General features: G+C 36.7%; 1 protein-coding gene across 8 annotated transcripts in view; it reads left to right on the plus strand.

Annotated features, from left to right (window-relative positions):
• LOC134742952 (polypyrimidine tract-binding protein 2) overlaps positions 1-25,738 on the plus strand; it is a 610,485-nt gene that overhangs the window by 404,550 nt on the left and 180,197 nt on the right. For 3 of the 8 annotated variants that reach the window (XM_063676173.1, XM_063676179.1, XM_063676176.1), the window contains 2 exons: positions 9,620-9,676; positions 22,115-22,153. The exons of 3 other annotated variants lie outside the window; for them this stretch is intronic. In XM_063676173.1, the coding sequence (XP_063532243.1) occupies positions 9,620-9,676; positions 22,115-22,153 (96 nt within the window). Of the gene's footprint in view, positions 1-9,619; positions 9,677-22,114; positions 22,154-25,738 lie in introns of those variants that run through there. 2 more of the 8 variants (XM_063676180.1, XM_063676178.1) reach the window with 2 other exon arrangements.

Genomic DNA, 25,738 nt, shown 5'->3' on the forward strand with positions numbered 1-25,738 from the left:
TCTTTCCTGAGGCTACCAAATCAGCTAAGCACAGGGTAACTTGCCAGACATAAGAAGACAGATTAGAAGAAGGCCTGATGTGAGCCCTAAAATGGTAACCCTTAATCTCGTTCGACATCGATGTGTTTACCAATTAAAAACGTAATAAAATTATACCAGCGACTCTGTTTGGGCTATTAGGTTCAGTTTGACGACAATTATTCTATTCATTCTATTACTGGAATGCCAGATTATTTAATTACCCGCCATCAATTCGCTCTGGCCGCTTTCCGTGGGTGATACGCAGTTTTTTCGTCGATTCAGAATCGTGTCATAAGTCTACATTAATCACAACTGACAGCATAATCCGCGCAATGATATCGTTTGAAAGCACGAATACGTTTTGATTCACTGGCCCTGACTCGATTTTGAAATAGGTCGTTTTGTATTTTTGCTGCAAAAAAGTCAAATAATGAACTAAGGCGTAAATACCATTAGCTGTCAAACGATTTAAAAGGGCAGGACACGTGACTATGCATAAAGATAATAGAAGGGATGGGAACAACCATTATCTAATACCCAAATACTTAAAAATAGCTACCAAAGATCTGATGGATCCCGTAGATTTTCCCGACGCTACGTAAACTTAGCGTGGTCGCGGAGATTTCCTCTGGATTTTCCACAGGCTATCATGCCGCCATGTACAATTGTACACATCGGTCGAACGCCTCACCTGGCATAGGGCTTTAGTCAAGTCCGAAAAAAACTTAATGGCGAGGCGTGCCTACTCGGAACTTGTAAAGGTGTCTTTTTAAGATTTGCAAGATCGGACTTGAGTATGGGTACCTCGTTTTTTTAGCATTAGAAAAATGGTAAACTATCTTGACATGTCTTTTTATTGAAAACCGCTTAAAAAATAGTAACTATTACTTATGAAACCAAAAGAATGTAAATATAAATCTTTGCTAAGTATATATGTAATTGTTACTTAGCAAATACTTATTTATTTTTCAAGTGTTTTCAATAAAAAGATACGTCAAGATTGTTTACCCTTTTTTAATGCTAAAATATAGAATATAATGAGAAAGGTCTTCAAACGTCAATCTTTATTACGAAGCCTAATACAATAAAATTAACAGAGGATTACTAAGGAAATAAACGTGATTTCTGTGACGTTTATCCGTTTAGCTTCGCATATATTTTTCTCTTTTCTTGTTTACTAGTTCGGTTGGCATCAGGCGGGCTTCGTTTCTCGTCTCATTCCTTCGTATTCTAAGCAAACATGATGGCGGGTACAAACATTTGAATCGCAATGGAGCGTTATTCATTTCTATCGATCCGTCGATACATTTTTATTCATTTCCTTTGGTTTTTATTCCCATATTTGCAGTAGTTTCTCTTTTGCGACGGTATTTTTATTTCCACTGTCCACTCCGTATGCCAATACTATAGAACGTGGTGGCCAAATGAAAAATAAGCACACCCAAATACAGGTGGCTTGGTAAAATGAAAGAAACTTGAATATTTTAAAACGGTGCTATTTGCAATTCAAAGAATTCGGGAAGAATGAAAGGTGTTTTGTTGTTTTGATACAGCTGCATTTTTTTTGTAATATAAACTGAGACAATACTATGTTAATAAAACTATATAAGAAAATGTTATTGCGCGTAGCCTACCTAAAATTATAATAAAGGTAAAAGGTAAGGTAAACGTCCTAGTGCTCGACACGCTAATAATGCCCAATAGATGACACTGGGTTGTCATCTCAACTAATTAACAAATACGTAAGTTGATATTTAAGTTTAAGTTTAGTTTATATTGTATTTTTAAGCTATCCTTTCATAAATTGTAGATTTTTTCCTAAGGTGTGGCAATAAAGATTTTTTTTTTTTTTTTTTTTTAAGTCTAAAGACGACATGTACTGGGACAGTGGTCAGCAATCGGACGTGTACATACCTTAATTGATGTTTTACTATTTTAGGTGGAACTTAATTCGAATATTTTATGTTTGTTGCATAAAAAATACTTAGTAGACTTAATAAAACACGTTACATAATACCATGGTTACAGCACCGATGCTAAAAATAGACAAAAAGGGGCAAGGGCAGTGCAAAAACGGTGAAAGCCGTCTGCACCGGAAGGCGGAAAAATCCGCCTGGTTTTATGGTCGATATGTTAATAAACATTCGACGTGCCCCGAATCGAGATAACTGCTCGCCAAACTTAAATACGTGTAATAGGAGCGGTGTGAGGACTTTTTAGCACTCGCTTTAATCTTAATAAAAGTGTTTTTTCCCCGTGGTAAAATGGAATGCAGGAAGACAACATAATATTATGTTGATTTACTACTAGGTAATACTTATTTCACTCATAAAACTGAAACGGGAGTTAATCATGTGCATTTAATTTTATTATTTAGCCTGATGTTTCGAACGTGACATTACGTTTATGGTTACAGGCAAATGAGTATGAATAAGAAAAAAAATCAAGGGAAAATAGTCTACAAAATATTATTTGTTATTTTAAGACACAAAAATCAATCGATCAACAGTTTTCACGGGTCAAAATATTGCGAGCCTAAAATTTAAATATGTACACGTTATCAGTACAAAATTCAAAACCGGCCAAGTGCGAGTCGGTCTCGCGCACCGAGGGTTCCGTACTTTTTAGTATTTGTTGTTATAGCGGCAACAGAAATACATCATCTGTGAAAATTTCAACTGTCTAGCTATCACGGTTCATGAGATACAGCCTGGTGACAGACAGACAGACGGACAGACGGACAGTGAAGTCTTAGTAATAGGGTCCCGTTTTTACCCTTTTGGTACGGAACGCTAAATAGTGCCCCCTTTCTATGATTTTACATACAGAAGTTCTCGTAAGTTCTATATTAAATTATATTGCGGTATCGAACACTTCTTATGTTTTAAACTAAAGTCATACATTTACTGTTTACATTTCCATAGAGAAAAATATTTCATTTTTAAAATAATTGTTTTGTTAGGAGCGTTTCGCGAGTGAAGTGCGACTGTCGGACTTTGGCTATCATTTCTGACTTTTGTATTGCTTTATGGGTTCCATATAGACATTTGATCCTAAAAAGAAACCCGATCGATTGATATCATTCATAAAAAAATGTCATGTAGCCTATTGGACGTAATTTAGAGGAAATAATACATCCTCTAAAATTTGTTATTTAAATAAACGACTATTTTTTTGACAGGAAGTTCAACTTCTATTAAGAAATTTTAGTGGATTGGATCCTTTTCCCTAGATTACGTCAAGTTACCTACACTAAGGTCATACTGAACTTGAGGTAATTTCACACAGGTTTTGTTGACAACTCGCCTGCGCTCACGCAACCAATTTGAACACACGGCCAGATATCGAGCACGTGTGGGCTTTACTTCGAACTGTGCACTGTATAATTTATGTTCATTACTTGCAAGCTATTTTCAGATTCATTTCCTTGCGGCTGTGAATAGCCGCTGTGTTTTTAACAATCACAATAGACTAGCGCGTTGTTAATGTATAATGCTTGAATTTTAATCTGACGGGTTTCTATAGCATTAGGTACTTAATACCATAAAGTAACTTATACTAGAGCGGTACTGTCATAGTAAATTTTGTAACCCCAGTAAATTCACTGCCATCTGTCGACACACTTTAAAACTAAAAATAAATATTTATAAAAATACGATGAAATGTATTTAAATATGGATAAATGATTTTTTTTATTTGCATTAATTATTTTTTTGATTTTGACCCATGTTCTTTCACTGATATACGTTAAAATTGTTAAATAACAAACGAAACCGTCAACGCCATCTATACGACAGTAGGCCAAAGCTAGTAGCGCCCTCTGAACGAGAATCAAATTTTCTTGATTTTCGAGGCACGTTTTTTCCTTAGACTGTATCCATCTATTACGGAGTTATATCTATCTTTGTTAATACGTTGATGGATAACACATCACATTTTTAGTTTAATTTTCTTATTGCAATCCTGTATAAAATAACATTAACGCAATTTTTTCAAATTTGGTTGGATTTATCTTAGACTTCTTTAGCGAGGAACATCGTTAAGAGCTATACGAGTAACTACCAACTACTACATTATTATTATTATTACCTATATAAAAGTTAAGTTAGTTAATTGTACCTACCAGAATTACCATCCATAGAATCCATAGAATACATTACAATACTCTTTATTCCACACCTCACATAGTTTACAATAAATGCACAGATACATAAACAAACATAATTAGAATGGTATACATACGAAAATATTATTAAAATTCCATAAAGGCCCTTGTTTGGTTCATTAGTAAACTTGCGTTATGCAATGTTCTAAACAATAAACTTAAAACAATATCGGGGAAGATACGTTGTCAAAACTTCGCAAACTTGAGGTAAAACAGGCACCCGACGGAGTTATGCCCCTGTTAGGCATACAATATGTCTAATGGTGTACTGCTCGTAATAATCACGGGTATCTGTTCTATTATATTGTGTTAGTGGTTTTAAAGCTTTTGTACTCATGTGACCATTTCTGATAGGTTTATGTATCTAATGTATACTTATCACTACATAGTATAAAACAAAGTCGCTTCCTGCTGTCTGGATGGAAGTCTGTACCTATGTATGCTTAGATCTTTAAAACTACGCAACGGATTTTAATGCTGTGTTTTTTAATAGATAGAGTGATTCAAGAGGAAGGTTTATATGTATAATACATTAGCATTGCACCCGTGCGAAGCCGGGGCGGGTCGCTAGTTACTTATTTATTATATTTTACTTTATGTAAACCATAGTTTTAAAATTAGCCATGTACAGCGAACTGTATAATTGCATGGACACATTATGAAAGTAATTCATTTATAAATTGGCCATGCATTCTTTGCACGGGTGTACATGTTTAGCACATACTGTTTTCTGATATTTTGCTTCTACGGCACCACTCCAATGATATTTTCTTAGTGTAGGTATCGACTAAATTACTGAAGATTTCATGTTTTTCTTTTCTATAGGAAAATGGTACATTTATCACAATGGTTAAAACGGGCGCTATATTAGGTATCAATACACCGCGCCAAAATTAAATGAAATCGGTTTAGTTTTACAAACGCATACTTTTCTCCAACTAGTTCTACAACAAAGACTTTTAGAGGGTCAATTGAATTGCACAAACATCAGAGGAAAGTAAACAATCTATTAACTACAAATTAGTTTTCTTAGTCAACATTTCTTTTACGTTCAAAGTAGAAATTCGGGATAGGAAAAGAATTTCGGCATGTCGAGGGAAGACGATATCACCAATCTCCCTCCTTTGATCACAATACTGCTTGGGGGTTGTACTTGTAAATAATTCAGAACAATCTCGTTAACTTTTATTAGACTTATTAAACTTGTGATGTTTTTGATTTCAAAATTAAATTGTATACCATTTAAAAATGTAAGCTTTTATAGTCAACTTGTATGGCCAAGGGGCAGACCAAGACGTGGCTACGTAAACCAAATAAAAGAAAAAACTGGTGTCGTGTCGTATCAAGAGGTCAAGGATATGGCATACGAGTGGGAGAAATAGAAAATACTCCACCGACAAGAGGATACAGTCATCATAAATTGAAGAAAAAGTCAAATTTTGAATTTAATTACTTACTACATAAGTGTAAAACAAACTAAAGCTGCAAAACTAAAGATGCCTATCAAAGTAAGCCACGTGTCTTGTGCATAAGTTCGGAACATCCTCAAGGGTATATGTAATGCACAACTTGGAGAAAATTCTGACTGTTTCATAGACTTACTTGAGTGGCATCCGCCAGTGTACTTACTTAGCACATCATTCCAGTAAAGAGTATGTAGAGTATGTTGTTTACTACTAGTAAAACAATATACGTTCAGAAGCAGTGAAGATGGGTGTATTTGCTCTTCACTACATTAGAAACATAGATACATTACATATGTTGTTTAACGCGTAAATTTAACTAATCTATTAATCTAATGCACAAAGCCTATAACGTCCCTTCATAATTGACTATTATGTTCAGCATAATAGATTTGTATCTGGTACTAAGTAGTTCTAGCGTACTTAGGCTGCGTCTTACGTAGGCGAACAACGCGCGAACGCGAAGCGGCGCGGCGCGATGCGACGGCCTTGTCCAACTAGGGAGCTTCAGTAGGATTTGTCATGATAATTTTGAACTTAATTTCAATGTAATAGTGTTCAAATCACACTACTGTCATATAGTGTAATTTTCATATAGTCTTGTGTCGGGTTCGGCAGTTTGCCCCGGAACTTCCGAAATACGACACCCTTAGGCCTGAAGTCGGCGCACTCGATGGTCCCCTGCAGCGGTCGCAGCACGTGCACCACAAAAAAAATTAAGTGCACGTCGCACACACGCAGTGGCGCGATCGAAGCTGGAACACCCTCAGCGTGTAGCCGGTCTTCTGGTGTCCATTCGGGACATTGGCGGTGAACCACCCTAAGGGCAAAAATCGTTTAAACGTCTTGCAGGCGGTCAGGCGATAGCATAAAAGTGATGACCAAAGTGATAGCATGGCACTCAAAAATGTAGGTGATAAAAAAAGGTTAGCGCAGGTAAAGTTTATTGCCGTCCATTGTCTTTGTGACTGTTTGCAAACTAAGATAAGGAATCCAAAATGCATCCTCATTACAAAATACAGAACTATTGGTAAAAGCAAATATTACAGGTCACATTTTACATTTACAAAAAATATAAGTTATATTAGTTATCTTTATGGGGAGGCGAAGCTTAGCCTAAACAACAACTAATAAACTGTCCTTACTACCTATTGTTTGTCTCATTACCTGCTTTTACCCTTTTAATATTAAGATAAAGAATCCTAAATGCATCGTAATTGGTTATCTCTATGGGAGGCGGAGTTTAGCTCGCTCGTAAAGATTGAGGTATTTTTTTTCTGAACTGGTTCTCCGGCAATGTCCCCGATAGTAAATACTCCACTACTTCAGCAGCCGTGGCGGTGTAATGCAGGCGCGACACATACAGCTCCTTACTCGGTGTAGTTTTGACAGGCACTCTAAAACTGCTTTCACAATGCGCTCCAGCACCTACGAGTTGTTAAGAATACCTTTGAGTTTAACTGCCTGTATCTTAATGAAAGACAATACGAAATCACAAATTCACTCCAACTTTTTAACATCCCAACTGTCTCAAAACCCCGAATCTTCCGATTACGTTACGTCATAATAGACCCGTAAGAGTGTCAATGCCAATTCTGTGACTTGAACCCGGCGAGCTCGCGCTCGGCGGCGCGCGTAACTGGCGACAAGTGGCGCCGTGTCATATACCAGGTGTAAATATTTGTTACGCTTGTATTAACTACGTTTTTCGCCATTGTTTTTTTAATGATTTGGGAATTTTTAAAGTTTAACTTAAATTTTGTGTAAGTTACATATTATTTTACCTTTTGTGACGGAACATGCCTTTACATTATTTTCAGTACTGTGGCCACTTTTATGTAATTAAGTAGGTGACCAGCCATAAAATCCATATTAGTTCAATACAAATGCCCTCACTTATAATTAAAAAATAAATAATTAAATAATTGAATAAGTGATTCACGACCACTAGTTAGATTTAGATTCATTTATTTGCAGAAAAGGAGTTAGTTACAGGTCTTAAAATTAGGATAATAATTATTGTTGTTGTTGTAATTGATCCGCTATCTCAAGACAGCATCCTATTTTTAGAACGTCAATAGAAAAAAACGCTTATGTAGATCTCTTTTAACCCTTATATTTAGCACCTAATGTTAGTTGGGAATATACATTGTGTTTGAATAATAAATATTAACAAAATTGAAAATAACATGCAATAAAATAAAAAAATTAAACTAACAGGCAGTACATATGAATGAAAAATAAAAACAATACGATTCAATTAATTAAATGTCAATCATTCCTAATAATAAATATATTTAATTAACTGTTACCATCTGCTACGAATTCGGTTACAGAATAATATGCCTTTTTTAAAAGAAAACTTTTGAGTCAACCTTTAAAAATACTGCTGTTGAGTATCTGTCCAAAATCAATTGGCAGCTTATTAAAAAGGTGGATCGACTGGTAGCATGCAGCGTGCTTAACAATATTCAGCCTAGGTACTATCTTGCTACTTAAGTCTTTCCTTCTAGATTCTAGAATCTAGAAAACAGTCGAATCTCGTTTTCGTCCCTATTTTCAAAAGTATTCAAGTGTTTTGCTAGAACAGTAAGAATGTACAGGCATAGTCAAGATTCTTAAGATTTATAAAGTGATGTTTGCAAGATTCATATTGAGGTACACGGACTATGATTCTAATTTATCTTTTGTAGTCTAAAAGCTGCGTCGACATTGTAACATCGACAATGATCTTGGAGCCAAATTCTAAGGGTACCATTGAATTCTTTGCCTTCAAGATTCCTAATTTCTGTTGGTAGATTGTTGTAAACATGAATACACATATTATGCGCATTCCGTTTGTAAGTCGTTCACTAATATAATTTTATCTTGTGATTGTTTGGCGAATTGTGTTGTTCAATTTGGATTTTTTACTTAAAACTAGCTAAAGCAAATTTTCGCCTTTGTAAGCCTCGTAAAAGTAATCTATTTTCCATAGAATTGTACCTGTTTTGTAACCGTAAAGTATCTAAAACCTCAACGAAACACGAAATCATATGTGACCAAAGCGTCGTCAATGCCAATGTTTGAAACCGTGCCAATTAAGTCCGCCGATGGGCCAATGTGCACTAAAAGCTCGACGTTTCGCCTCACGATTCATAGGGGTGGGGGCAACCGGCCACAATCTCCGTTTAACTTCATTATGAGAGTGAATTGCTAAACGTTCCTATTGTTGACCAGGGTATACTCTGTCCCGGGTTTAAGGGGTGGTTAGTCATGCAAATAGGTATCGACTCGTCTACCCTTGGGAAACTAGTGTGATTAAATGCTTTGATTCTGGTTAATGCTCTGAGAGAATTGATTTTTGACTAATATTACCGCATACAACGGATGAACTATAGTAACTTGTATTTATTTGAGTGAAATGAATGTTTTAATAATGGGTACCTTTATTGAAGTAACATACTTTTTAGGGTTTCGTAATCGAAATTGCAACAACAGAATCCTTCTGTCAGTATGTCAGCTACTTTACTCGGAAACTATAAAATAAGATGTCATTCAAAATTAAAACTACAAAATTTCACTAAAACCATGCGTATTGTCTTATTCTCCTTTATCTTCAATAAAAATCTCTGATAACGTAGTTTTGGTCCATTCTGTATTTTGATCTAAAATTATTATGTAAAGTTAGTATCAGCCCCTCAAAGGGTTAAATATTGATCCTACTTTATTGTTCGTCATCTCCAACAATAAGACGCTATGCAAAGCATGCACTGTTTTATTTACATCTGTACATCTGATCCCCTTGAGGATACACCAACAGCAGGTAATCAATCTTAAAGTAGGGAAGGTTCATTCCATTCCACTAGATGAAATTACCTTTAGATTCCCCCTACACTTTATTGCATTATAGCTACAGACTAAATAATACGAACGTGAAAGCTATTGGAATCACTGGCAGGCAAGTAATTAGTTTTTTTTTTCGTTTCAGGTGAGTGAATCTTCACTACTTGAGTGCAGCAACGGGCGCTACGTTGCGTCCGAAACGGTAAGTACACACAGTTTTATCTTTATTTATCCATATTTGAGTTGTTCCGCATAAAAAGCGACTTTAGGGCAAGTAAGCAAATTGCATATTGGAGCTTCTTAATGAAAATTTAAACTCTAAACGCCCTTACGTGCCTTTTTGTACTGATCGACATAATCTTTTTGTAAAGTATCCGCAAGATTTAGAATTAATTTTATTTAGTAACAGATTTATAAATGAGTTCAGTAATTTCGTAACTATCATCATAATATAGTATAGTCTGAATGTTTGCGGTCGCTCTGCATTTATTTGCTTCGTATATAAAACGTTCCCAAAAAGCATTTTATTTATTTAACGTAAATACATGCACATGCATTCATAAAGATTTTACCGATTTTTCCGCTTTGCAAATATTAAGTTCTGATAGCTAAAAAATATATGAAATAATATTTTCCACGAAAATGTATTTATTTTGTGCATGTAAACATAAATATACACACCGAGAGATCTCGAAAAGTGCTTCCGGTTAAAGTAAAATCGTAAAATGTAAGTAAAATGTAAGTGCACAATTTATCCGTTTATATCCGAAAACTTCTCTGTAGTTTAAGCGCCGTATTTCTTAACCCTTAACTTAACTGTCGTAACTTAGTTGGAAACAAATACTGACGTAGAATCAGGCATCATTTTTAGATTTGATTGAGCGTATTTTAGGCATTATAATCGTTTTTTTTTCACTAATTATTAAGATCGTATGTCAAGAAAGAGTATTCAACAAAAATAATATAAAATTTCCTCCGTTCTAGTGAGATCGTTGCGTATCAATTCACGAACCTCTTCATGTATATGAAGATGTATACAAACTGAGCTGTCAATATGTGGTACAAATTTTATATTAGAGAATGTGATGTGGCAGTCCGTCCATAGACGGGAAAACATCTTGTATGGGATTTACCTGTTCCGCATCACGCAGTTTCGCGAATAGCGCTGTGCCCGTGAACGTATTAAAGTGGATATTACTTTCCAATGTATCCTGTATATCGAGATGCAGTGAGTGTAAAGTCACATAAATATCAAATTATATATTTGAATGTAACTTTGGTTTTCCTAAAGCGAGACCTAGACTAGCAAGAACTTGCATTCAATTTACGTTACATTGCCGACTACTACGGTAAACTGCATTCAAAAGGTTGATGAGATAACGCAATATAATGAAAATTGCATGCAAGTTCTTGCTAGTAAGACTTTTATTTTAGACTAGCAATAGTCTAAACCTCGCTTAAAGGCGATGCTTGCCGACGCTTGAGTAGCTATGGATGGCTGAAGGTGGCGGGTTCAAAGCAGGGATGTTGCGGATGCCGATTTTTTGACATCCGCGGACGCGGATGCGGATGCGGATTTTTAAAGGCTCACATCCGCGGATGCGGATGCGGATGTCGAGATTAGGCACATAAAAAACGTCAAATATTACACTAGTAATTTTTATTTAAAAAAAAAACGAAACTTTTAGTATTTGAACAAGAATATAGGTGCCCCACAATCGCATTAGTATACTAAAGTCCAAATAAAACAAATTATTCACTTCTTGTCGCTGTCCGTCATAGGCTAAAGTGCTCGATCGACGAATCACAAAAACGAAACGAGATTCCTATTGGCTAATGACGAAATTACCTAGTACTTACGCCGCCGCTAAGGCGTTCCTGTACCTACCTGTTCCACATCCGCATCCGCATTAAGCTCCGCATCGATTTTATGCGGATGCGGATGTTGAAAATAATGCGGAAGTTCCGCGGTTGCGGATGCAGATGCGAATATTCGCAACATCCCTGGTTCAAAGCTCGGTAAACCAGTATACGTGCCCTCTTCAATTACATGCGTATAGTTCCAGTTTTAGAGGTCACGTTACACTATACATGTATTAGTACATAGGTACGCGCAATGGGAATACGCTGCCAGGCCATACTCCAAATCCATCGCCGCGCCGCCGCCGCCGCCGTCCACTTGACTCGCATCTGTTCACAGCTCAGACTAATTACAACCCAGTTTTTACCCTAACGTACTAGCTGAACTCTCAAACCGATCAACCGACTTCCAGCTCTATCCCTCACAAGTCAAAGCTCTAAATCCAATGACCCCACCGAACTGACCCCTGACTTCTCGCCAAATGAAAACTTGTAACGTTCTCATAAGGCCCATTTTCACGTTGCTACTTACCTAAACAGTAATTAAATGGAAACTGTTGAATTATTTTAAACTTTATGATTGATGCGATTTGGTCTAAATTTCTTTGGTTGTTGATAAGGCAATTTGAAAATCACGTATGTTTATTCGTTTGGTCGGTAAGTAGGGATTCAAGTACACGCAATTTAAAAATTTATAATGATTAATGTTGACGTATTTTTTAATCTCATGTGTTCGGTATTATATTATGTTTATATTATAATCAAACAACCTCTTAGACCCAATAAGGCGTAATTTATTAAAAACATAGTCGCACAATACAGTCAAAATTGTAGGGTTAAGTAAAGTTACTTGAAAGAAAGTCAACACATTTATTTACGTCACAACAGTACACACACATACAGCTACATTTTACCATTACCTAACATAGACGCTGCTCTTGGTTGTTCAAATTGTAAAATATATCAACTTTTTTCCACGCCTTATTCGCTTAGAGAATAAATTTAAATAAACGCTAGTTCAATTAACTTTTATTAGATCCACTGAACCCATATCCCATTAACCAACGCAACGAATAACGGCTGAATAATTGAATCGCAATCAAATACCGAATTCCAAAACCTGATGCACCTTTGACTGCGAATACTATGGAAGTACACTTGGAAATATGAGTCGAAAGAATTTCATTTAAAAATAGTTGTGAGCTGGTAGCGAGCAATCGCTCGCATTTGTTCTCCGCCATGTTTACCAATTAGCTGGCGCACGCGGCGTGCCTGAAGAAACTGCCCACATTCCCATTTGTTCCTAATTGATATTAGATTCCACAATCCTTTCTGGAATAACTAATGTAAGGTTTGCAACGTGACTCGAGTTTCTTGATCTGCGTTTTTTCTTCAGACGGTCCAAACTAGGCAAACATTACGAAAAATATATTAGTTTGAACACGGATTCAATTTTGAAATACACTAGATTAGGTAGGGGTCAACAGTATACAACATAACAGTATATATATCATAGGTTATAAATCTTGTAGTCTTATTTGACCAACTAGAAATTTGGGTGACCAGTGAAAGCGTACCGCAATTTGAAAACATTAGGAGGAGACTGGTGCTTTAAAGTTGAAATGCTTCGATTTTATTTAGGCGTTCAAACGGAACACGGTAAAAGGACTTGTATTGCAGGCAGTAACAGTCTCAATCGCCGAGAATGCCGAGTGGTGCTCCTAAGATCGTCTCACCTCGCGCACGCGGCCTCGACGAGTTTTTGAATTTTTAAATTACTCATTGTAAGATGGAATGTAACCGAACTCTGCTTCCTTTACACGCGTCATTGACGCAGTCGAATGTGCACCCAAATACTTACACTTATGTTGCAAAATACAACAGCAAGATCGTCAACTTTGAACGTTTTGTTTGCTACCCACAGCAATATGCTCCGAGCCCCGAGTCTCTGGGAGCGATGCTAACGAATGTCATCCTAAAATTGTCATGGATAAAGTCTGAATACGGTTGACGTCCGATTGAATACTTGACATCTCGCTTTCAAACTATACAGATGAACCTAGCTTACCATTGCATAATCCGACCCAACTTAATGGTAGTGCGATTCAGCTCGAAAAGGTACATACATTTTTTTATTGAAAAGCTTAGTGATTATTTTTGACACGATATCAAACGCTGTTCTCGTGATCTTTTTATATTCGTTGTTCAGTAATAGTCTCGCAATTAAAGTCCCAAAACCCATATCTAACAATACATTCTTTTTCTTATTGCTATTTTGATGTAAGCAATTAGATCTTATAACTCCAGGGAGATGATTCTAAACATTTACCGTTTAAATAGAAGAAAATGAGATCAAAACTTGTAAAACACGGATGCCAATCGTCTACAGTTCCTAGAATGTATTTTACTACATACTCGTATTATTATAACGTATTGTTTTATACAGCACAAACTGCGGCACTGCGCTTTCTCCGAGTAACCACGCGAATGCTGGTCTATATTGCAAACCAAACATTCATCGTGCTCATTCTAGTTGCTCTTTGGCGTGAGTGCATTTGTAAATTAACGATAACTTAGTTCGGAATCGCGATTGTAGCGTAACATTACAAGACTAAGGCAAAGCGAAAATGAATTAGTTATTACGAGTTTAGCGGTTTATGTGATTAAACGTATTGTAATTTGACTATAAAGTATATTAGTGTGAAAACAGGTACGCATCGAAACAAATGTTTTGTGTTGTGTCTATAGGTAATCGTTTCATGGCCCGGCTTTTATCATCTTGTATGTAGTAAATCGTATATACTCGTACTTCTAAGATACGAATGTAGAAACTTTGTTAGAATTGTTCCTATCTGATTTTTAGGTACTCGTGGTACCTGTATTGTCGTGCTTGTCAATAATTTGTAGCATAATATGATTAATTATGAGCCTTCAATTATTAATATAGTAGGGTTAGCAAACATGTACATGTACAAACATTGAGCTCGAGTATTTTTTTAAATTAAATTGTAAAAAAATCTTTTAAAGAATAAATTCCAACTCCATGATATAAAACATGAGCTCGACCATTGTCTTCTACAAATAATTGCCGAAGTCATGGACAGAACTCGTTCCACTCTAGCGGCGTACCGCGTCGTAGAATGTTATTACCCCAGTACCCGGGAATCGCAGGCGCAGGCTAGTGGGAGCGAGACACAGGACGAAGAAAGCCTAGGGAGTAAACGAGAGGGATTCGTGGGAGGAGGCATGGGGTCAGCGAAAGTGCATTGCCACGGCGCCGAGCCGCGCCCGATGGGAAAAGAGTAGTGCTTAGCTGTATGCACTAACATTTGTATTTAGGACGAACTTTGAGGCGAATTAGACAAGACTCCAGAGGTTTGTGCGAGCGAAACTGCATATCCTCGTTTCACGGAGTTAAAATACATTCACGTTATTCAATTCTGGAGAAACTCTCGATTTTAGATATGAAATGCAAGTTAATCCGTAGATGGCGCTCTTGGGAAAAATGTTCTACTCACCGATCAAATGACAGAACGTTACGCGTTCAAGCGTTTTGGTGCAATAAAAAAAAACTAGAGCATGATTTTGTGCCAAGCTTAGTATTGCCTTGCTATTTAGGTAATATTACTAGCAGATAGTGGTCAACATTTACTAACATTAATTTAACTTTGCTTAGTGTTATTAGACACCCAAAAGATAGGATACCGTAAAGAATAAAACACTGAGATTACTCATACTTATTTAGTTCCTAAGTTTGGAACGAGTGTCCATTTCATACAGGCTGTACCTACATTTGTGTTTTGAAAAAAAAAAAAACTTTAATTACACAAACGGGGTCAATTATTTGCAACCTTACCGTCATTAACAAAACAATGTGAAAATCTTATTAACTCACAAAAAAGTAATACACGTGAACAGCGACCCCTGTTCCAATTTGAGAGAAAGGTAAAAATGAAGCGTGTCAAGTGGGGTTTCGAACACTCCACGGCCCTCTGCCTGTTGGCAGTCTAAAACAAAGAGGGCATTTTAGCCAAGCGGGGTAATTCAGACTCGCCGAAGAACTTTTGACTGAGATTTACTCAAGGACCGGTCGATACTGACATGAGTCGATATTGTAAAGTAATCCTAAAGAAAGGCAGGACAAGGAACGTATAAACAAGTAAAATTTTTGATGCATTTCTGATGCATAAAAAGTTTACCTTACCTACAGTACCTAAAAATACGTTTAGATATTATTAGGGTAAAAACGGGATCCTATTACTAAGACTCCGCTGTCTGTCTATCTGTCTGTCCACCTGTCAGCTGATAGCTATACAGTTGAAATTTTCACAGATGATATATTTCTGTTGCCGCTATAACAGCAAATACTAAAAACAGAATAAAATAAATATTTAAGTGGGCTCCCATACAACAAACGTGTATTTTTTTGCCTTTTTTGCGTTATGGTACGAAACCCTTCGTGCGCGATTCCGACTCGCACTTGGCCGGTATTTTTAAGTGCATATAATTATGTATTGTTGATAATATTAACAAAGTTTTGCGTATGCGTGTCAGCAGCAAGAGGAGAAAACTTTGAAAGATAATTGGTTTTGTTCCAGTTAACTGATTGTAGTTTTAATTTTAATGACATTTTGTAAAAAATTAAGAAAATTATTCCCAACAACTTTTTTTTAACGTATTTTTGGATCAGCCTCTATATTTCATCGGTAAAAACTATTCAATGTAGGGGCTTCTGTGAGTTTTCGCCGAATATATTCCATCATACCTTTTTTTTTGTCCAGCGGTTTTCGATAAACTTCACTCGCTTAGTACTACAAGTAATGCCACAATGCCACAATTGTATTTTAACCACACAGGCTGGTAAAAGCTCTCTTGATTGTTCAAAAACTAATGAGAAAGTTGCGTTTTATCCACATGTGTGCCAAAGTAATCGAATGCCAATTTAGAGTTCTTTCCTTGTGTTGGCTGGTAGAATTGACCTTTAAATGATTAATTTGAATGATAAATATTTAATTACGTTCATTTCGATTTGATTTTCTTTGATTTTGTTGGATATTTTACAGTAAGTATTTTCCTCGCGTAGGTGTGGTGATTTTTTTTTACCGAGCGACCAATTAGATTTTCTTCCGAGCGTAGTTTATTTTGGTCGTATAACTATTTAATTACGCTACTTCAGATCTTAAATAGCCATTACTAATTAATTACAAAATATAACATTCTGAAGTTAAAGAATCCAATCGAAAATGTTACGTATCTGCCCTGGGTATATATTAATTCGAATTAACTTTGCAGCAATTTTGCGATTCCTACAAGCCAAAAGTTGCAAGCGTTGAAAACGCCGCCACTTAGCCACCGTTAAAGCATTCGCAAAATTATATTGTATGAGAAGTTTCATAATTATCCGCTGCCTGACGTTGATCGGTCTGTTAACTGTGGTTGAAGCAACTGGCCCTTATTCTTCTTCGACCTAGCGTTTTCCTGGCCTAGCGCCAGGGTCCGCTTATACTTGACGAAATTTAGCCGGAGCCGGGAAAACAAGAACAAAACGTTCAGGTACGAGTAGATCTGTAATACGCCGCCGTGAGGCAGTAGTTTAATATGCAACGAATTTAATAGTTAATGTTCGCGACGCCGAGCAAGCTCGTGTGCTCGCAATTACTCCACACTTATTCCCTGGTGGGGGCATAGTGGGATTTATGTGAGTACTTCGACTTGCTGACACAGGTTGGTGCCCACGAGACCAAATCTGATTTGTAAAAACGCGTTGCAAAAGTGTATTCGTTTGTGTCCTCTGTGTCTTTATTACGAAGTTTGCGAGATATGATAAAGGCGCATATTGTTTCGCTAAAGTAAAAATATTACCACTCTTTCCTTTCAAAATGAATATCGTTGTGTTTGTAGAGCGGACGAGGATTTATTTCCATTGTAAGCCTCGGGCTATACGTGGGTTGCTCTATGGCAACGGCGTAATTTTCTTTAGATACACAGTCATATTTGAAATCGACAGGTTCAAACGTAAACTCGATACTGGTAAAGCTCTTTGATGCACGATTATTAAACGTCCATCACCAACAAACATCAGAATTTGATGAATATTTCCACACTCGAGTAAAGTTCTATAGATGTCATATTTTTTTAATAGATGGATGAGTACAAAACTTAGTGAACAAGTCAAATTATTTTATTAAATATTTTGATTTGTGTTTTTTACGTAGTCACACTACTATATATATATATATATATATGGCAGCACCAGTGTCTCTTGCTATATCGTAATTCCGTAAGAAATTCGTAAAGGAGGTGCAAGCGCGTACTGCTGCACCTTAGAGGCGGTCAAAGACGCCTAGTCTTAGTAAGATGGCATATAATAGTCGAGAAATTGTGATGGGTTCCGCCGTGGCGGGGTGGCCTAGGGGTTCAAGGATTATATATAGCCCGGATTGCTAAAGACGCCGGTTCGAATCCGGCCTTCACCACTGGAGGGCTTCGTCACTTTTTCTTTAATATATGACATCTATTTCAGTTTATAGATGGATGTGTATTTGGATAGTTTTATTTGTTTCTACGCAGAATTACGAGTTCTTTCAATCCGAATATGAGAAAAAAAAGTGCCAAGTTCTTTATTTCCATCCCGTTACCTTTTTTCATAGACGTTGTACGGTAACGGAATGGACGGAACAAAAAATGCTTGGAAATTTTGGAAACACTTTTCGCCTATTAGGATTGAAAGAGGTCGTGATTCTAAGTAAAAAAATTATATAAAAATTCCCAAATTGAAAAAAGTTTAGTGTACAACTTAAAATAAAATGGCCCATCTAGCTGTTTTGTCTAAAGGCCTAAATAAATAGTGTCTGAAATAGGCCGACGGCGGGCAGCTCAGCTATCGACAAACGAGTTTTTAGTTGCTAGATGTCGCCAGTGGCATTTAGCGCATTAGAACCTTTCAGCATTGATTAGGTATAATGATGACTGCTAAAAGGCAAATTTAACGACACCTTTAAACAATCTGAAACATAATTCCTCCATTATAATAAAAGTCGTGAAACAGGAAGTCTATAATAAAGGTTCTATATGCTAATAAAATCGTTGGAAGCAGTCTACTTATGAAGGCGGGAAGTTGGCGTATTTTTTTAAGTCGCGTAAAAATTTAATCACGTCGGTTAATTGAATAGGAGGGGTCCGCGTTAAAACTGTTTGTCGTATATTTTTATTAAAGCAGAAAAGTTGCCTGAATAAATATGTAAATATATTATGGCAAAGCGGTTGTGGCAATATTTTGCGTGACTCCTCCTACAATGCTTTTATATTCACAAATATTCAATATACTTATTAGTAATTTCCCTGAATCAATATTGTTGGACGAAACATGATTAGCCTCTTGTTTATATTTCTGATCGAAATATGAGCATTTAAATCATTCCTGATTATTTGATTATTTAAACCTCGTATGCAATGTTTCTATAAGTTTTGTTATACCGACATCTGTATAACAATTATTAAATTGTCAGTCCATTGACCCAGTCAGGACAGGTTTGTCATTTTTATCGTTGACTATAAATCAACATATTATAAAATATGATAAAGCTGTATACATACATATTTATAATATTAGACTTGGCAATAAAATGACAGTCACACACATACAATTGCATTGCTTTTTGTAACTTTATTTACGTTAATTTTCATGTTCTACGTTAATACTAATACATTGTTTGCTACTTGCACCATCCTAAACCTGGAGTTACTATGGTTATTATCAGTACTGGGTTAACGGTTATCCCCGGTTTAGTGGGACGGTGCATGTGGCGCTAAGTCACGTTCGTTCATATCCCCATTGTGATGTATATACGAGTAAAAATATTATAGTAACAAAACTTATAAACTAAACGTAACTAAAATATACTACCTATCCTAAACCTTAACTAAAATAAAAATTCACCCCTCGGTAAGGTGCCGTAGATGCTGGCAGCATTACCCCGCTGAATTGCAATACTAATGCGCTGTGCGAGGAAGCTGCCAGCCCTACGATCCCCAGTCACTTCCACCAGCCTCTTTGATAAGGCTCCGAAAAATTTCAGGGCACCGGGACCCCACGGGCCGAGTGTTTCAACACCAAAAGGGGTAAAAAGATATTCTTGGCCGACACAGCTGTACTTGGCCCTTTTTCTCCGCTCAGCCGCATTCGCAGCCGCACCCGGTGAGACGGAAGTGCCATGAAGATGGGACGGGGCTAGTGTATCCACGCAAGTAGCGTCCCACACCAACACCCGCCCCATCTCCCACGGAATCAATGACATTCCGTCCGGCCTCTTACCATCGTCCCTGAGGACGCCGGAAGGTTCCAGCAAAGCCGGCACGTTAGCGCTGACGAGCGCGCGTCGCAAGATGTCGTTGAGAGACGAGTGCCTGAAGAAACGCCCCGCACTCTTCTAGCACGAAAGCCCGTGGTGGCCTTGCATATCGACATCAGCACCACAAGGGCACCGGTGAGGAGCACAGACACGGACACCCAGCCGCAAACAGGTTGCCACGCGCATGGTGTTGGGTTCCAAAAAAGTACCGGTGTGCACCGAAGGAAAAGCGTGCAACCAGGCCCCGGCCTCTTTAGTCCCCACCGCCAAGAGTCTGGCACGTTCTGAACCAGTGCTGTGGCTAAGAAGGTCGTCGTACAGAATTTTGGACTGGACGTCATCCCAGGCCCTCTGTGATTCCAGATTCTCGGGCAATTCTTTGCCCGGGCAGGCAATAGACCAGGCGTTCTTGGCCTCCGCTAAGCCAACAGTCTCATAGTTTGATGGGAAATCCCGTAGTATCTTACCTATGAGAACTGCCGTGCTATAAACAGAAGACAAAAACGCCGGTGCGGAGACGCTTGAAATCTTGCGTACCCCTAGCCCACCGTATCGAACTGGAAGAGACGCTTGGGTCCACGATTCTTCGGCCAGCTGTAAATTCAAAACTGATTCCAAAGTTGCTTTAATCATGCTATCCACTGGTGTCAATAAACTTTGGAATTTAGTTAAAGGACAGCAGCGGAGCACATACGTCAATTTGGGTACAAAGAGACAGAACCTCATTATACCTTTGAAATTTAAGGACGGTATCCGAAATAAATCCCTGAAAAGACTCTTCAAAAATTGGGGATCCCAATAGGTGAAGTGAGCTTCTGTCAACTACCTTGATACCCGGCATTATTGCATTGCTTATCTTATTTCACATCATGAACTTAATGCTCTATAAATCCACACAAGCCTGTATTTATTTTCTTTTATCAACTAATTGTCATCAATTACATAATAACATCGGAATGATATCGCAAGGAATAACAATTACTTTCACACTTTTCCTCATTTAAGTGCCGTACAAAAGTCGATACAAAACTTTCCTTGACATACGCGTGCAATTATAAAATCAAAATTCAACAAATGTCTTCTTAGTTCAGAACCAATTATGAATTAATTTACGGAAGATTACATACTCTTCTTTGAGTTCAACAACTTTTTAATTAAAATTCTTTCGTAGAACTCGGGGATAATTTCATTTTTCTTTTCACAAGTCCGATGTTCATATGCATTGTGAAATTTTTGTGGATGAAAGTTTCTAATTGGTTTGCTTCGAGTCTAAGTTTTAGTTCCATTAGTCTAATATCACCAATCGTATTGTCAGACATTGAAGACATTTACAAGTATTATGTACCTATAAATAGTGGAGCTATGTGAGGGTATAACGCGACGTTACACGACTATTTTAGAACATCACATGCATAGTTGTAATAAATAAATTTAATAATAAAACACTTTTTATGCTATCGGCTTTATTTTATGTCGGCTTAATTTTTAGGGGTTGTCCTAATTTCATACATACTTAGATTTTTTTTTATACTACGTCGGTGGCAAACAAGCATACGGCCCGCCTGATGTTAAGCAGTCTCCGTAGCCTATGTACGCCTGCAACTCCAGAGGAGTTACATGCGCGTTGCCGACCCTAACACTCCTCTCCTCGAGCTCTGGCAACCTTACTCACCGGCAGGAACACAACACTATTAGTAGGGTCTAATGTTATTTGGCTGCGGTTTTCTGTAAGGTGGAGGTACCTCCCCAGTTGGGCTCTGCTCTAGATCTGGAATGACATCCGCTGGCCTGTGCCCTACCACACAAAGCGAGATGTCATTCACAGTTCCCATACCTCTCTTTTGGACGTAGTTTAAGGACATACCCGGGCCCGGGTAAGAAGATACTTCTTGATTTTTAAATTGTTTAATGCTATCAAAGATAGATATAACTCCGTAATAGATAGATATAGTCTAAGGAAAAAACGTGCCTCGAAAATCAAGAAAATTTGATTCTCGTTCAGAGGGCGCTACTAGTTTTGGCCTACAGTCGTATAGATGGTGTTGACGGTTTCGTTTGTTATTTAACAATTTTAACGCATATCAGTGAAAGAACATGGGTCGAAATCATAAAAATAATTAATGCAAATAAAAAAATCATTTATCTATATTTAAATACATTCTGTCGTATTTTTATAAATCTTCATTTTTAGTTTTAAAGTGTGTCGACAGATGGCAGTGAATTTACTGGGGTTACAAAATTTACTATGACAGTACCGCTCTAGTATAAGTTACTCTATGATGCTATTTACTCTGATTCTTAAAATATCATTCGTAAACCTTATTGCAATTATATAAGGTCTACAAATGTCACCATTTAACAATTTAAGTATAATGTTGTTAGTATCTACTAGTTTATCTAAGTATTCAATTCTAATCTGTTATTTGTAGGTACTACTTGAAACTGCTGATGCCGCTATGTTAGTGGAGGTAAATATAGACATTTCACTAGATATAGATACTTTAGAACGGTAGTTTTATACTTACATACAATACATGCTTTTATAATCATTTTTGGTTTAATTTAGCGTATTTTGTTTTGTCCCTTCATTTCCCGTTTATTCTTTGTTCATATAAATAATAGTTGGATATCCGATCATACGTAAATCCAGAATGTTATTTAATAAACCAGGCAGTATCAGATGGAATAATACTGTAAAACTACATTTATAAATCGTGAAACACAAAAAATCAGATTTTTCATGTTTCGCCAATGATCAATGCACCCGAATATTATGAATTCGAATCGCAAAATGAACACGATGAGCTTTTTCATAAACTGCACGACTTAATAATGCGTTGGCTGTCGAAAGGAAAAACGTACATGAACATAAATAATCGCATATCTATTTCATCGCTCAAATTTATTATAAATCGGCACGGCGAAATAGTTTTGTAGATAAAAAATAGACAGAATTACAATACATTAATTACAAAAAAGGAAACTAATTAACGACACGAAATGCGTCATGCGATTGAACGCCAGAAACAAAGTCGTACTTTTTCAACATTTTGAAACGCCCGACCACTCAACGCGATCTTTTCATAACCACGACAATTGGCATACTGGGTGGGCTTTTACAGATATCTATTCATATTTCGGCCGCAAGACGACAGGACTTAATAACGGTAGGGGTCGAAGAAACCGAAAACAGCGGCAATACCTAATGTTGCCAGTGCCAGATAAAGAAATAAAAAAAGGCGACAGATGCGCTTTACGCAACACGAATTTTTTATACAATATATTTAATATTAGCAGTAACAGATAAACCTTACACGCTAACACTCAGATTAGATTTATATTTACTTCTTATTATATTTCATTATAATTTTATTTAGGTAAATACATATTTAATATATATTCTCATCATTATTTATAACGACGGGACCGCGTAAACTAAGTTTTAAATTTACCTCCGACGTTTCGAGGACGGCGTTGTTGTTGTATATATTCTCATGTTATTTCTTTGCAGTTATTTACAATAGGAAACTCTATTGTAAATAATTAATGTTTTTTTATCGACAAGCTTTCCTTCTGCAAATTACCGAAATGATAACGAAATTCTACTTTAATACAAAAGAAAGACATAATTTGTGTCTTCGACTTCTTAGGTTGTCGGAAAAATATTCAGACAAATACGTAAAAGCGAATTCGCGCAAAAGTAAAGCGTAGCAAAATCCATTGGAAATAAAAACGGTAAAAACGCGGAAAGGGGCGGTACCTGGCAATACTAAACAGCGGCGAGTGCGCGCATCATCGTTACGATTTAATTTCGGGGGAAAGCGGCCATGACAAAGTCTACGGCGCCATTATTCTGTTCCACCTCGCAGGATGTTTAATAAACAAATGACGCGGGGCCTCGTAATGACGTACCTTCTGTGTCTGCCTCTCCCTTCAAGCCCACTTTGCCGTAACTCCGACCCATTATACGCTAAACAGATGCGTATCGCCTACTTAACGTCAATCAAATAATTAAAGTAAATATATCCACCATTCTAATCAACGTATAAATTAGATCAAATTCTGCCGTTTTCCAGAGATTCTTTAATTTTTTACTGCCGATCCGTGATAATAAATCTGAATTAATTACTTTTCAGATTTTGTTCTCTTAAGCTGTTAAATTGCGGGAGATAACAAGCGATTGCCACCTCCACGGCTGTTAATTTATTCGTCGAAGTTCTTGTTATCGGGTACTAGCGCCCTCGTGGCTTACGCGGTATCCCACTTAATGCCTTTAGCATATGGGATCGTGCTGTACAATGTGTTTGCATCGATTTATCAATCTGTTTGCCACTCAATTCAGTTAAGTTTGTCTGCATATGAGCAGTAATGGAATTATTCCCAGCGCGGTACGGTGAAATAACTGTTGGTTTTGTGCGCTTCTAATAACGGAAATGTTGTGCTTTTAATGATACTACTGATAAAGACTTGTAGAAAAAGCTTTATGTAATTAGGATTGAACAACAATTAGTACTTAAAGTGCTTATTCGAATGTGCCTCTGCTGCCATCGACTTCAAGCTAACATAATTAAGAATTCTTAATAGATTATTTTAAATACACTCACCGAAGCCGAAAACAGCCATCATGCAGTATCAACCTACATTCGGTAACTAAATATTTTCTCACACATATGAAATTAAATTGAACATTATCAAAACACGGAACACCTCGCGTCTGACACGCGCATTGTGTTCATTACATTACAAAATGGGCCCGATACTTGTAGACATTAACACCTGTCACGGGCGTCGCAGACGTAATGACAGTATTTATAAGGAAAAGTCACCGAACACGAAAACACAATTTGGTAAAAGGTGGAAGTTGTCAGAGAAACGCGAGTGAAACATTAGGCAGGCGGGGTGGTTTCTAAAATAACGCATAGTGCTATATTTATTAATCAAGCAAGATTATTGTATATGAGTATGTTTTGTTTCTTTTTCGTTGTTGAATTAATTCAAGTTTAAACCTACCTGATTGATCAATATTAAATTAACGAGGATTCGTATAATACGATACAAGATTTTGTATTGCCAGATTATTGTTAAAGTTGTCATTAATATCGATATTCTCTTTTTTTGGTTATGAGTTTTAAGTTTATTAGTTCCCAGTTTTAGTTTCATTATTATTGTTTCGTTGTTTGGAAATTGAGTTTCAGAGACGATTTCCAGGCTAACAACAATTTGACGAACAGTAAAGACCTTAATTTAAAGAAAGGATATCATTGATAGAATTTCCTCATTGACGAAACCATTTTCAATAGTAAAGATTACACCATCAAACTAAAACTTGAGAATATGTCACTTATGTTAAATAATGTGGCCCGTAGGTTAAGACTAATTATATTTATTGAACTAAGATAGTAAAGATTTATTTGTAACTATCACGATATTGATGCAGCCTGAAAGAAAAATAAATGGTTTGAATTGAAACAGCTTGTCCAAAATCGAGAAAGCCGATTACCCTATTATAAGGCAGGTTTTTCTTTCAATATTACTTACTTTATATATTTCAGTTTAATGTAATTAATAAAGACATATCTACATTATCATAACTAACTTAAATGACGACGGTGGTTACTATGGGCTAAGCAAAATTCTAATTAATTTAATAAATATTCTTTGATTTGTGTTTTTAAGTAGTCACACAGGAAGGGCATGGTCACTTTTTATTTAGTGTATGACATCTGTTTCACGTACTAAAAGATATACACTCTAATAATTATCCGACTTACAATTTCAGGTTTAGATCAATGAATACAATAAAACAGTTGTTTTCAGTACTTGGTGTAACACGTTGTATATCGCCCGGGTCTCTATTGTTTGACATGATTATTGAAAGTCATAATGTAATGATTATTATATTATCATTAGTCATAATCTGGTTTTTCTCAGGAACGCGTAACTTTTCAGGATTGCCATAAAACAAACCTAACCTAACCAAACCTATCTATAGGATAACCCGAGGAAAATCCTGAAAAGTTAACGGTTTCAGAATTATAACTAATAATAATATG

Source organism: Cydia strobilella, chromosome 7, assembly GCF_947568885.1.
Source record: "Cydia strobilella chromosome 7, ilCydStro3.1, whole genome shotgun sequence".
Taxonomy (NCBI): domain Eukaryota; kingdom Metazoa; phylum Arthropoda; class Insecta; order Lepidoptera; family Tortricidae; genus Cydia; species Cydia strobilella.